The following is a 14,646-nucleotide window of genomic DNA, read 5'->3' on the forward strand; positions in this document are numbered from 1 at the left end:
TCTTCTGTCGAATTAGCAACTTTGGCTAGCCATGTCGAGCTCACGTGTCCATCATCTCTTGACGCATGGAACGAAAAATTCCAAAATTCCCAATAAACGTTGAATAAACTGATCAAACTCGGTTGAAAAATCCTACTTTATGATGTTTTTCTCATATGTATCAAATAAAATCAGAGCCGGAGCATTTTGCCGTGTATACCGAACGCTCTTCAGAAGACAATGTCCGAGGTCCCCCGCACGCCGTCGTAAACAAACAAAATACCGGACCTGCCACTCCAAAAGCTCTTATTCGGCCTCAGATCAAGCTAGACACACCATTCAACCTTCCACTGCCTGTTGACATCTAGTGGAAGGCGTATGAAGTGCATACATATCGATAAATAAAAGCCAGCTGAATAGGCAGGCCCTGAAACAGAGCCTCGTTTTCAGATTTTTCACTTCCTGTATGGAAGTTTGCTGCCAAATGAGTTCTGTTTTACTCACAAATATAATTCAAACAGTTTTAGAAACTTCTGAGTGTTTTCTATCCAATAGTAATAATAATATGCATATTGTATGATCTAGAACAGAGTACAAGGCCGTTTAATTTGGGCACGATTTTTTCCAAAGTGAAAACAGCGCCCCCCTATTGACAATAAGTTTTTAAGAAAGCATGTAAGTCATTTCAAGCCCTATTCATTAAGTTATGTTGAATAGGAACTACATCATAATATTTCATATAATTGAGCTTGTGTCCTCAAAAGTGAGTACACCTCAGCAATACATTTTTACTAGAAAAGGGGAGATTTTTATCTTTCTTGGAGTATGTGGCATTACTACTTATTGTTTATGTCCGTCTCATGATGGACATACCCAAAATGTATTATTTATTTAGGCGGAAATCTACTACATACATCTAACAGGCATTATGCAACATTTCCACATGCAAATAACCCTTAAAGTCCAAACATCGTTCAAAGCTGTATACAGTTCTTTGTTGTGAGTGACCGGTTGGTCCGAAACAGTAAATTTCAGTCATACATGTCTTGTTTTTAAAATAAAGAATTCTCCCCCTTTATACTGAACAAAAATATAAGCGCAACATGCAACAATTTCAATTATTTTTACTGAGTTAGTTAAGATAAGGAAATCAGTCAATTGAAGTAAATTCATTAGGCCCTAATCTATGGATGTCACATGACTGGGCAGGGGCACAGCCATGGATGGGCCTGAGAGGGCATAGGCCCACCCACTTGGGAGCCAGGCTCAGCCAATCAGAATGAGTTTTTCCCCACAAAAGGGCTTTATTACAGACAGAAATACTCCTCAGTTTCAACAGCTGTCCGGGTGGCTGGTCTCAGACGATCCAGCAGGTGTAGAAGCTGGATGTGGAGGTCCTGGGCTGGCGTGGTTACATGTGGTCTGCAGTTGTCAGGCTGATTGAATGTACTGCCAAATTCTCTAAAATGATGTTGGAGGCGGCTTATGGTAGAGAAATTAAAGTTCAATTATCTGGTAACAGCTCTGGTGGACATTCCTGCAGTCAGCATGCAAGTTGCACGCTCCCTCATCTTGAGACAATTGTGGCAAAACTGCACATTTTAGATGGGCCTTTTATTGTTCCCAACACAAGTTGCACCCGTGTAATGATCATGCTGTTTAATCAGCTTCTTGATATGCCACACCTGTCAGGTGGATGGATTATCTTGGCAAAGGAGAAATGCTCACTAACAGGGATGTAAACAACACTTGAGAGAAATATGCTTTTTGTGTGTATGGAACATTCCTGGGATCTTTTATATCAGCTCATGAAACATGGAACCAAAACTTTACATGTTGCATTTATATTTTTGTTCAGTATATATTTTTCCTCCAGTCTATTTTATTCACAAAGCTTTATTTACCCAGTCATTCAAAGCTGTATTGTACATCTCCAAATGCTGAGGAAACTATGCAGTATTTCGTTTTTTTATGTATTATTTCTTACACTGTTACCCCAGGAAATCTTAAGTCTTATTACATACAGCTGTGAAGAACTATTGGATATAAGAGCAACATCAACTTACCAACATTACGACCAGGAATACGAATTTCCCGAAGCGGATCCTCTGTTCGGACCACCACCCAGGACAATGGATCGAATCCCAGTAGCCGACGCAAAACAACGGTGAAGCAGAAGGGGCAGATGGAGTGGCCGTAGACGTGCACATCGCCCACCGCTCCCGAGTATACTACTCACCAATGTCCAGTCTCTTGACAACAAGGTAGATGAAATTTGAGCAAGGGTTGCCTTCCAGAAAGACATCAGAGATTGTTACATTCTCTGTTTCACGGAAACATGGCTCTCTCGGGATATGTTGTCGGAATCGTTTCAGCCACCGGGGTTCTCCATGCATCGTGCCGACAGATAAACACCTCTCTGGGAAGAGGAAGGGCGGGGGTGTATGCTATATGATTAACGACTCATGGTGTAATCATAACAACGTACAGGAACTCAAGTCCTTTTGCTCACCCGATCTGGAATTCCTTACAATCAAATACCGGCCATTTTATCTACCAAGAGAATTCTTGTCAGTTATAGTCACAGCTGTGTACATTCCCCCTCAAGCAGACACCAAGACAGCCCTCAAGGAACTTCACTGGAATTTATGTAAACTGGAAACCATATATCCTGAGGCTGCATTTATTGTTGCTGGGGATTTTAACAAAGAAAATTTGAGAACAAGGTTACCTAAATTCTATCAGCATATTGATTGCACTATGCGCAGGGGTAATACACTTGACAAGTTCCGCGATGCATACAAAGCCTCCCTTCAGAAAATCCGACCACAACGCCATCTTGCTCCTACCGTCTTGTAGGCAGAAACTCAAACAGGATGTACCAGTGACAATAAACCATTCATCTCTGGTATGACCAATCGGAAGCCACGCTTCAAGATTGTTTTGATCACGTGGACTGGAATATGTTCCGGTCAGCCTCAGAACAACATCGACCTATACGCTGATTCGGTGATTGAGTTCATTAACAAGTGCATTGGAGCTGTTGTACCCACTGAGACTATTAAAACCTACCCAAACCAGAAACCATGGATGGATGGCGTCATTCGTGCAAAACTGAAAGCGCGAACAACCGCATGGCTGAAAATAAACAGTGTAGTTATTCCCTCCTCACGGCAATCAAACAAGCGACATGTTGGTACAGGGACAAGGTGGAGTCGCAATTCAACGGCTCAGAGACAAGACGTTTGTGGCAGGGTCTACAGGATATTACAGACTACAAAAAGAAAACCAGCCACGTCACGGATACTGACGTCACACTTCCAGACAAACTAAACACCTTCTTTGCCCACTTTGAGGATAATACAGTGCCACCGTCGCGGCCCGCTAAGAAGGACTGCGCCCCTCCTTCTCCGTGGCCGACGTGAGTAAAACATTTAAACGTGTTAACCCTCGCAAGGCTGCTGGCCCAGACGGCATCCCCAGCCGCGTCCTCAGAGCATGCGCAGACCAGATGGCTGGTGTGTTTACGGACATATTCAAATGCTCCCTATCCCAGTCTGCTGTCCCCACATGCATCAAGATGGCTGCCATTGTTCCAGTACCCAAGAAGGCAAATATAACTGAACTAAACGACTACCGCCCCGTAGCACTCACTTCTGTCATCATGAAGTGCTTTGAGAGACTAGTCAAGGATCGTATCACCTCCACCTTACCGAGCCCCCCTAGACCCACTTCAGTTTGCATACCGCCCCAACAGGTCCACAGATGACGCAATTGCCATCACACTGCACACCGCCCTATCCCATTTGGACAAGAGGAATACCTATGTAAGAATGCTGTTCATTGACTAAAGCTCAGCATTCAACAGTACCCTCCAAGCTCATCATCAAGCTGGAGGCCCTGGGTCTCAACCACGCCCTGTAGAATTGGGTCCTGGACTTTCTGACGGACCATCCACAGGTGGTGAAGGTAGAAAACAACATCTCCATTTCGCTGACCTTCCACTGGGGCCCTACAAGGGTGCGTGGTCAGCCCTCTCCTGTACTCCCTGTTCACCCACGACTGCGTGGCCATGCACGCCTCCAACTCAATCATCAAGTTTGCAGACGACACAACGGCAGTGGGCTTGATTACCAACAACGACGAGACAACCTACAGGGAGGAGGTGAGGGCACTCGGAGTGTGGTGTCAGGAAAACAACCTCTCACTCGACGTCAACAAAACAAAGGAGATGATCCACATTGGCGGGACAGCAGTGGAGAAGGTGGTGAGTTTTAAGTTCCTCGGCGTACACATCACGGACAAACTGAAATGGGTAGTTGTTGGGCAATTGTTAGATTACTTGTTAGATATTACTGCACTGTCAGAACTAGAAGCACAAGCATTTCGCTAAACTCGCATTAACATCTGCTAACCATGTGTATGTGACCAATACAATTTGATTTTGTACTGTAACTCCAAAAGCTCCCATAAGCTGTCTGATGCATTTCATCAATTCAATTTGGACACTGGAAAGGGACAGATTTGTATTTTTATGTGTGAAAAACAAAAGGTCTGCATATGTGTTAATAACCATGGCTTATAGAGTCTTGGCTAATACTTTTTTAGATCTGTTTCCAGAAAAGTAGGAGCTTGGTGGAGTGAGGGATGCAGCTTTACATTAGTAAGAGGTGCAATATGTTGTTTTACAGTTCAGTACAGCGTCAGTTTGCCTTGTAGGCGACGAGGCTTCTACAATTGGTATCACAAATGCACTGTGTATCATTTCCCCCCGTTGGTCTCAAACTAGATATTTTTTAAATGACCAATTACATAATGCACTTTTTTTCAATGGTCAATTTTTTTGTTTGTTAACATTGTACAGGCAGTTTGCAATTAAAGCACATTTCAGCATAGAAGTATGACCTTGGGCTTTTTACTTTGTATTACCATGAAAGGCTGCAAGATTAGCTTCATGGCAGTTAGATTCATATCATTGTGGATGGATGGGGTTTCCCTTGTCATCATTCACCTCACTATTTATCTCTCCCCTTTCTATCCCCCGTTTTTATCTTCACAGGAAAGGGAGACGTGTTTGGGGACGTCTTCTGGAAGGAGGTGACCCTCGCCCAGGCTTGCGCCAACGTTCGGGCCTTGACTTACTGCGACCTCCACGTCATCAAGCGTGACGCTCTGCAGAAAGTTCTGGAGTTCTACACGGCCTTCTCCAACCACTTCTCCCGCAACCTGCTGCTCACCTATAACCTCAGAAAGAGGGTAAGCTGCCCGGGGGCATTGCTCTCTCTCTGACTGTGTCTCGATGGTCTCCAATATCTTATTGATTGGCAAAAAGATTGGATAGACTCCTAAGTTATTTGTTTTTCACCTATCCAGCCCTTTCTGAACAGTGGTCTGGAGGGAAACGAGAGCTATTTAAGAATATTGGCACAGAGATCTCTCTGTGTCCTGTAGTACAACAAAGCAAAGAGGATGGCATCTCCCTCAATGAATGGTGCTCTTATTTATTTAAAAAAGCTGACACTTCAACCTCAATTGATCTTTCTCAAAGCATGCTTTTTTTGGTGGGTGTGGCATATTCTCTTTATGGGACCTGCTTCAAGATAGACTCAGCAATATTTCATCATCAAACACAGTGGGTCAACTTTTGGCTAGACATGAACAACAGCTTAAAAAAATTACTTCTGCCTTACAGGCATAAACGACAACAATCTGCCAAAACTGATGTCATTGCTGAGTCTACCTTCTCTACCTTCATCATGCAGAGTCAGTTGTACTGTCTCACACTTCATTTGTGACTCTGGCCTTGCTGTTTCACCGTAGTTCATCTCATTCCCAGACACATCCGCCCAAATGCTCGCAATAGCTGGGGACGAGGTCACACCACGATTGGTTCTCTGTGAAATGTGTCTCAAAAGAACTTTCTTGGACCAAAAGGATTTGAGATCGAAATGGTGGCCAGTTCCCGGTCTTTGTATTGCATAGTACAATATTTCCTTTCAGGGACAAGTAAAATGCACAAAGTGATATTTGACAAATGTTGAGTAATTACTCAATAATGGGTTCACCTTGTCCTCCATTTTTATCAAAAATGTCCTTGTCTCTTTTGTTTCTGTCGTTTTTACCTGTGAAATGATAAGGCCTCTAAACAAAGTATCAACTCCGGACTCCAGCTACATCAACCCAGGTCGCTTGTGTTAAAGACACGCTACACATTGCTCCAATAGGGTTAACCCACTTAGCGGGAATTGTAAGGTGGGCTCATTAGCAATATGACAATCATCATGGTGTTTGAATAGTATATTAAAAATGCATAATTTGACAGATTATTATTGATGCAGATTTCTTGATTCTTTTTTTTATGTTGCATTTCTTTTTACAGATGGCCCGCAATGTCTTATCGATCTGAATATCAGTGCTATAATCTTCTAGCCTTTAACCATGGTAGTGATGAGCGTGTTTCTTCATTGACTTTTTACACCCACTCAAACACTCAGAACTTGTCAACTGAGAACATCACTGAAAACCCACAGCATTTCCGATAAAACATCAAGTACTGAAATTGATTCAACTTTGCTGAGGAAAACCACAGCATATTGACAAGGAGCACATAGCTTATTCATCAGGAGGTGCTGTTGATTCATCAAGATGCAATCCTCTGTCCTTGTCGTCATCATGCAATTCAAACTTGAGTATATGTTAGGCAATAGAGGTCATGTTGGCTAATACGATGACTCACTTTTACCGCATATCCTATTATGGTTGGTCACGATTGGCACCCTTAGCCGTGGTGCATGCGGTTTCTCGCGGACATCAAGGTTATTGCTTTGTTTACTTCAGGCAGCCACTAATCCACCGTACTTTTCAGGTTAGGTAACCACAGGGGTTGATTTGGCTAATGCTAGAACCTGCTGTGAGGTATGATACAGGGCAGTGATCATTAGGCACCAAATTGAAGAACTACCTCGACCTGTCCAATTAGAAACGCTCGTTGTTGTTTTCTATCGTGTGCCCTAATAAACATGACCCTGGTTCCTCCATAGTGTCGTGGTGCCCCTTTCTGTAGGTTATGCCCATGGAATCAGTAACATACCATTCACACCATTCTGGAGGCCCATCATAATAGCTTTTGATGTCTGTCGACAACCACTATTTTTCATAGAACTTTGCATTAACGCTATCTGATTAGGCATTTAGACAGTGAATGTCGATAAGGTCAAATATTGATATTGAGTATACTAAGTCATATTGATTTCAGAAATACATTGATTGCATAATTGACACAGTAGATATAGTTGAAGTCGGAAGTTCAATTAGTATTTGGTAGCGTTGCCTTTAAATTATTTAACTTGGGTCAAACGTTTCGGGTAGCCTTCCACAAGCTTCCCACAATAAGTTGGGTGAATTTTGGCCCATTCCTCCTGACAGAGCTGGTGTAACTGAGTTAGGTTTGTAAGGCGTCCTTGCTGGCACACACTTTTTCAGTTCTGCCCTCAAATTCTCTATGGGATTGAGGTCAGGGCTTTGTGATGGCTACTCCAATACCTTGACTTTGTTGTCCTTAAGCCATTTTGCCACAACTTTGGAAGTTTGCTTTGGGTCATTGTCCATTTGGAAAAACCATTTGTGACCAAGCCTTAATTTCCTGACTAATGTCTTGAGATGTTGCTTCAATATATCCAAATAATTGTCCTACCTCACGATGCCATCTATTTTGTAAAGTGCACCAGTCCCTCCTGCAGCAAAGCACCCCCACAACATGATGCTGCCACCCCCGTGCTTCACGTTTGGGTTGGTGTTCTTCGGCTTGCAAGCCTCGCCCTTTCTCCTCCAAACATAACGATGGTCATTATAGCCAAACAGCTATATTTTTGTTTCATCAGACCAGAGGACATTTCTCCAAAAAGTACGATCTTTGTCCCCATGTGCAGTTGCAAACTGTAGTCTGGCTTTTTATGGTGGTTTTGGAGCAGTGGCTTCTTCCTTGCTGAGCAGCCTTTCAGGTTATGTCGATATAGCACTAGTTTTACTGTGGATATAGATACGTTTGTACCTGTTTCCTCCAGCATCTTCACAAGGTCCTTTGCTGTTATTCTGAGATTGATTTGCAATTTTCGCACAAGTATCTTCATCTCTAGGAGACAGAATGCGTCTCCTTCCTGAGTGGTATGACGTCTGCGTGGTCCCATGGTGTTTATACTTGCGTACTATTGTTTGTACAGATGAACGTGGTACCTTCAGGCATTTGGAAATTGCTCCCAAGGATGAACCAGACTTGTGGAGGTCTTCAATTTTTTTTTCTGAGGTCTTGGCTGATTTCTTTTGATTTTCCCATGATGTCAAGCAAAGAGGCACTGAGTTTTAAGGTAGGCCTTGAAATGCATCCACAGGTACACCTCCAATTGACTCAAATTATGTCAATTAGCCTATCAGAAGCTTCATAAGCCATGAAATCATTTTTCTGGAGTTTTCCAAGCTGTTTAAAGGCACAGTCAATTTAGTGTATGTAAACTTCTGACCCACTGGATTGTGATAAATTATAAGTGAAATAATCTGTCTGTAAATAATTGTTGTAAAATTATTTGTGTCATGCACAAAGTTGATGTTTTGTTGGATTGTGGAGTGTGGAGTGGTTGAAATACAAGTTTCAATGACCAACCTAAGTGTATTTAAACTTCCAACTTCAACTGTTGGTTTCCATCCAATTGGTGACAGATTTTCATGCGAATATTCAAAAATATGCTTAAAGAAAATTTGCAAATTTTCCCAGCAGTGGCGTTTCCACCAAAGTGACTTGTTGCGGAAAAAAATCTGTGCGTGATGACCTAGTGCACACAAAATGTACTCTTAGCTTAAGTTTTCATGTAACACATAAAAATATAATCTCATGTGTCTAATGTGTTTCCATCCCATTTAACCATAGTGGGAGGACCACACACCATGTCATCGCGACTCCAAGTTTACTTTGATATGGTTATTATATCAATATTTCCGTATAAAGGCATTTCCACAGCCATTTCTCGCATAATTATTGATAAAAGATCCAACCGTGTCAAACGAACAAATCGGTCGGCATTTATACAATTGTACCGAAACTTCCTGTTTCCATCACAGCTGTCGTTTAAAAAAAAAAAACAGTATGACTGTTTTATTCGCATAAAAACTGTGGTTGGAAACATGGTTTATGTTACGTAAGTTTAATGAATGAACTATATACTGGAGAGACGGGACCAGATTCACCAACCAACAAGGATTGAAGTAGCTTCCTATATGTGTAGTTTGTTTTTGTTGTGGTGGTTTACTCAGATCGGTTGTGAAAAGTGAATAATTAGGAACACACCCATCTTTACAAACTGAAATGAGCTCTTCGCAGAGATACTGAGATATGCAGTCTGGATTTATTTTGGAAACTTAATTTCATGCAAGTTTATGAACCAAATTTAATGACACATGATCAAAAGTCTCCAAGGCTGTCGATTTATTAGTTTAAAAAAGGTAATAGCAATGCAACTATTGACATTGCAGCATAATCTGAGGTGAGAGAAGTGAAAATGCTTAATATACACTACCGGCCAACAATTTTTTAGAACACCTACTCATTCAAGGGTTTTTCTTAATAAAAAAAAAACAATTCTACATTGTAGAATAATAGTGAGCGGTAGAGATACTCTTAATGATCGGCTACGAAAAGCCAACTGACATTTACTCCTGAGGTGCTGGCTTGCTGCACCCTCGACAACTACTGTGATTGTTATTATTTGACCATGCTGGTCATTTATGAACATTTGAACATATTGGCCATGTTCTGTTATAATCTCCACCCGGCACAGCCAGAAGAGGACTGGCCACCCCTCATAGCCTGGTTTCTTCCTAGGTTTTGGCCTTTCTAGGGAGTTTTTCCTAGCCACCATGCTTCTACACCTGCATTGCTTGCTGTTTGGGGTTTTAGGCTGGGTTTCTGTACAGCACTTTGAGATGTCAGCTGATGTACGAAGGGCTATATAAATAAATTTGACTTGATTTGAAAACATCAAAAATCTGAAATTACACATGGAATCATGTAGTAATCAAAAAAGTGTTAAACAAATCAAAATATATTTTATATTTGTGATTCTTCAAAGTAGCCACCTTTTGCCTTGATGACAGCTTTCGGCGATGTCATTTATATCTCCCTCTCTAACTTTAAGCATCAGCTGTCAGAGCAGCTTACCGATCACTGTACCTGTACACAGCCAATCTGTAAATAGCACACACCTCATCCCCATATTGTTACTTTTCCTCTTGCTCTTTTGCAGGAGTGTTAATGCTCCAGTGTTAATGCTAAATTGTAATTATTTCGCCTCTATGGCCTATTTATTGCCTTACCTCCCTACTCTTCTACATTTGCACACACTGTACATAGATTTTTCTATTGTGTTATTGACTGTACATTTGTTTATGTGTAACTCTGTGTTGTTTTTGTCGCACTGCTTTGCTTTATCTTGGCCAGGTCGCAGTTGTAAATGAGAACTTGTTCTCAACTGGCCTACCTGGTTAAATAAAGGTAAAATATATATTTTTTAATGTAGAAAATAGTAAAAATAAGGAAAAACCTTTGAATGAGTAGGCGTTTTAAAACTTTTGACCGGTTGTGTATATAAATATTTCACTTGGCAAACGCTTTTATCCGAAGCGACATACAGTACAGGGAGTGGTTACATTTGACGAGAGAGCTGCTTTCAACTTCTTGTCTTATAGTGCCTGCAAGATGGATGTCAAGTATGCATGAATCTTTAATATCACCTTTATTTAACTGTTACATCATATTCATTAAATAGTTATGGATGACTCATTCAACCTCAACCCTCGCCCCTCTAACTTTTCGCAGTTCTATCAACTTACCTGGTAAAAGAAGGTTTACAATTCATAAATGCTTTATCTAGACTGTTGGTGTCCCATTCCAAGTATGGAAAAGCATGCATTACTTTCACGTGAATCATTCATTGATGTCAGTGGGAGACTTGCATGAAAATGTTTGTCAAACCCACAGATTTAAGGTTAGAAATACTGCCCCTTAGTGATGTTAATTGTTCCCAAATTATGTTGCACAAACCAAGACCCTTGAGATTTGCATAAAGTAAAAAGAAACATGACATTTCAGAAGGGGAAGTAACCTAGGTGGTGAGTGGGGAAACTCCTTCAGGGCTATGGTCAGATCCTCTTCTCGGTTGTACTTTACCATGAAGAGGATCTGGGGGAAAAATCCCTTCTGTACCAGAATTCATAAGGTCAAGGTGAGAAACAGGAAGTGTGAAAGACCTCCAGTATTGCAGTTGAGTGCAGCAGCAAGGGACATTGCACATAACGTGATTAATAGATTAACACACAAGCTCTGGGAATATATTGTTACAACAGAGAGACATTAGTCACTTGTTCGATCACTGTCCATGCGCCAAGAATTGAAATTTGTAATCTGTCATTCAATTAATTTTCATGTGTATATCACTTTTGACAAATGAAGTGGTCCTACAAAAAAAACGTGGGCCTGAAATCCACAAAGAGCAAAGGTGACTGGAGTAAAAACAAAGCCTTAAGAAGAACTAGACCCTTGAGAGGTAAACCCATACCTCTCTGACTGGCTGATCAGATAGTTCACGGTTCATAATATTGACCACCAGTGCCAGACAGTTGTCCTTTAAAGGCAAAGTCAAAGCAGTGCCTGGTAATGTTGCCAGCACAGCATGGTGGAAGCCAGCCAACAGGGATAAAAAAACACTACAATCATATTCCCTCACTGTATAGTATTGGGAAATACTTTACTACTACAATACAGTACCTACTACCACATACCACCACTTCCATGTTGTGCTACAATGACTACTACTGCTACTACAGCTACAAAGTACACAACTGTTCAGAAGATGAGTAACACCAACTTTTTGATCAAAAGACAAATCCTATAACAGGAGGTTGGTAACACCTTATTTGGGGAGGACGGGCTCGTGGTAATGGCTGGAGCGGAATCAGTGGAATCATTTCAAATACATCAAACACATGGTTTGATGCAATTCCATTCGCTCCGTTCCAGCCATCAGCCTCCACTGAATCCTACGTGTACCACCTCTCCACCCCAGGCTGATTAAACACTTGGTGGGTAATTGTCTGCCATCACCAGTCTCTCTCCATCTTCTTCCCATGATCTTTTTCGCCTCTTTATTTCCCTTTCGTTGTCTTTCCACCCCTCTCACGGCCTCTCCCTTCCCCTGATCGATCTGAAACCCAGCCCCGCTGCACGGGACCCGTTCTGCCGCACTGTGCAATAATGATCTCCTGTGTGAGAAATGACCCTGACTCGCTTGAGGAGGCAATACCCCATACGGCATCGTCTGCAGTCGCTTCACAGGACAGATCTTTTGACGTCACACATCAGGATTTACACAAATAATCCCTCTCCTCTATAAGGTTCTTATGTCTTTTTCACCAATCGAAGATGTCTCTATTAAGGAACTGTACGGAGATTTTGCTGGTGAAGTTTCAGCCAATATTACTGGTCTTGTGAGAAATCTGGGATACCAGGGTCTGGGATACCAGGGTCTGGGATACAAGTCTAAATGTGATCTAAATCTAATACAATAATCTGATGGACTACAGTATTTGTGCTGTATTTCCTAATAACACGTTGATCGACATGATTTCGTGACCAGCTGTTTCATAACATTAAACAACTAGCCACAATAATCCCCTCTGCAAAGCATTATGTACCAATTACTCTCTTGTTCTTCATCTATGTTTTATCATACGACTACCAAGAACTTTAAAATTCTCCTGACCCCATATGTTAATCCATTGTCACGATTCAATTTCACCAGGTGAAATGGCTAAATGAAAACGACTAGGGTAATTAAGATATTGGTTACGTGGTTAATGTCAAAACGATTCCCGGGGAAAGCCTCTGCAGTCGGCATGACCACATGTAATCATGATCTGAGAAAGGTCTTATTACTAACACAAGATACTGAGATTGATCTGTCACTACATGGACTATGGACCCATTTTCTTGTTAGCCATACTGAATCTCAAATACCGTCATGGTCATGAACAAAATAATATTACCTGAATGAATCTGCCACATTCCTAGAGACGGATAAAGATGGAGACAGTTATGGGCAATGTGGCGACTTCTTGTAGCCGTGATTAGATGACATATTACAGGTGAGTAATTGTCGCGCTGTAATTTGGTGAAGATGGAACAGTACAGCTGTAGTGCGGGCACAATTACCGTATAAATGAATGGTTATGGATGAAGCCCGTCATGAAAACTAAAAGTTACATTTTTAATGTCACGTACACAAGTACAGTGAAATGCCTTTCTTGCAAAAGCTCTAAAACCCAACAATGCAGTAATCAATTATCAATTTAGTACTAAAATAACATTGAAGTACAACACAATACGTACAAAATACAAATAAGTACATGAGTAATATACTGGGTCGGTTCCAATACATGTGCAGGGATACTGGAGAGGTAGATACAGTGCGTTCAGAAAGTATTCATACCCCTTGACCTTTTCCAAATGTTGTTGTGTTACAGCATTAATTCCAAATGTATTACATTGATTTGATTATCACCCATCTACACACAATAACCCACAATGACAAAGTGAAAACATGTTTAGACATTTTAGCAAATGTATTGAAAATGAAATACATGAAAATCATTTACATATGTATTCACACCGCTGGGTCAATATGTTAGAATCGCCTTTGGCAGAGCTTTGCACACCTGGATTGTACAATATTTGCCAGTTTATTATTTTCAAATATTGGCCTGTTGGAAACTACAACTCCCTACTACATTGCACAGTTCAGGCTATATATGATTTATCTCTAGAGAAACTGTGCAATGTGTGCATTGAGCTCACAGGAGAAAAAAATGAACAAAATGCAATTCAAATAATTGAACAGACGTTGTTTATCCGATCAGCACTACTTTTTAGCCGTACTGAATCCTTCCTCAGGTCAAGCAGTTATCTCAGCTCTCTGGTCTGCCAAAAATACAAAAGATCTGATTGGCTGTTCAGGGGATTGTGCTTTATGAATACACAAATGTCATTTGCACTGTGGGATAGTCTAATGCCTTTTGGAGCAGTCTTTGGAGAAGAGTCTGAATGTGTATTAGACATTGACGGTCTCTGTTTGAACAGACAGCTAAAGCTGCGTTTTGCTTTGAGATGGAAAGTTATTGTGTATTGATTGTGACCAGTGCTTTGCCTTAATCTGGCAAGTTTGAATGAAGCGTTGCTTAAAGCATTTAGATAGGCATTGGGTCAATGTTAACCTCACCCACTTCGCTCTAAAATATCTGATGCGACAAGAAAATCAATTCATTTCAGTTACTTGGTTAAACTGCTACAATTTCAAGGTTTCAAATAAATGCTCTCAGAACCATACTTGTGCTCATAGCTGCAGGAAGTAGGGGTGCTGCTTGAAAAATCTTTTTTTTCTTTCTTTTTTTTTTTTTACTAGTGCACCGGTCCTTTAATATTGTTGTATTAGCAGACCATAAAAGATTTGTCCTTTTTGATTATGTTTCCTATCCCCAACATTACTTATTTATGTGTTTGTATTGTTTTGTCTCACCTGCCATGATTTCAATGTGGTTCAATATATTCATCCGTTTTGAAAGGGGCCA

General features: G+C 41.1%; 1 protein-coding gene across 3 annotated transcripts in view; it reads left to right on the top strand.

Annotated features, from left to right (window-relative positions):
- The window catches only part of LOC129839863 (potassium voltage-gated channel subfamily H member 1-like), a 61,225-nt gene that overhangs the window by 31,598 nt on the left and 14,981 nt on the right, over window positions 1-14,646 (top strand). For all 3 annotated transcript variants that reach the window (XM_055907555.1, XM_055907556.1, XM_055907557.1), the window contains exon 11: window positions 5,039-5,235. In XM_055907555.1, coding sequence (XP_055763530.1) covers window positions 5,039-5,235 — 197 coding nt within the window. The remainder of the gene's footprint in view (window positions 1-5,038; window positions 5,236-14,646) is intronic.

The sequence above is a fragment of the Salvelinus fontinalis genome, chromosome 40 (genome assembly GCF_029448725.1).
Source record: "Salvelinus fontinalis isolate EN_2023a chromosome 40, ASM2944872v1, whole genome shotgun sequence".
Lineage (NCBI taxonomy): Eukaryota > Metazoa > Chordata > Actinopteri > Salmoniformes > Salmonidae > Salvelinus > Salvelinus fontinalis.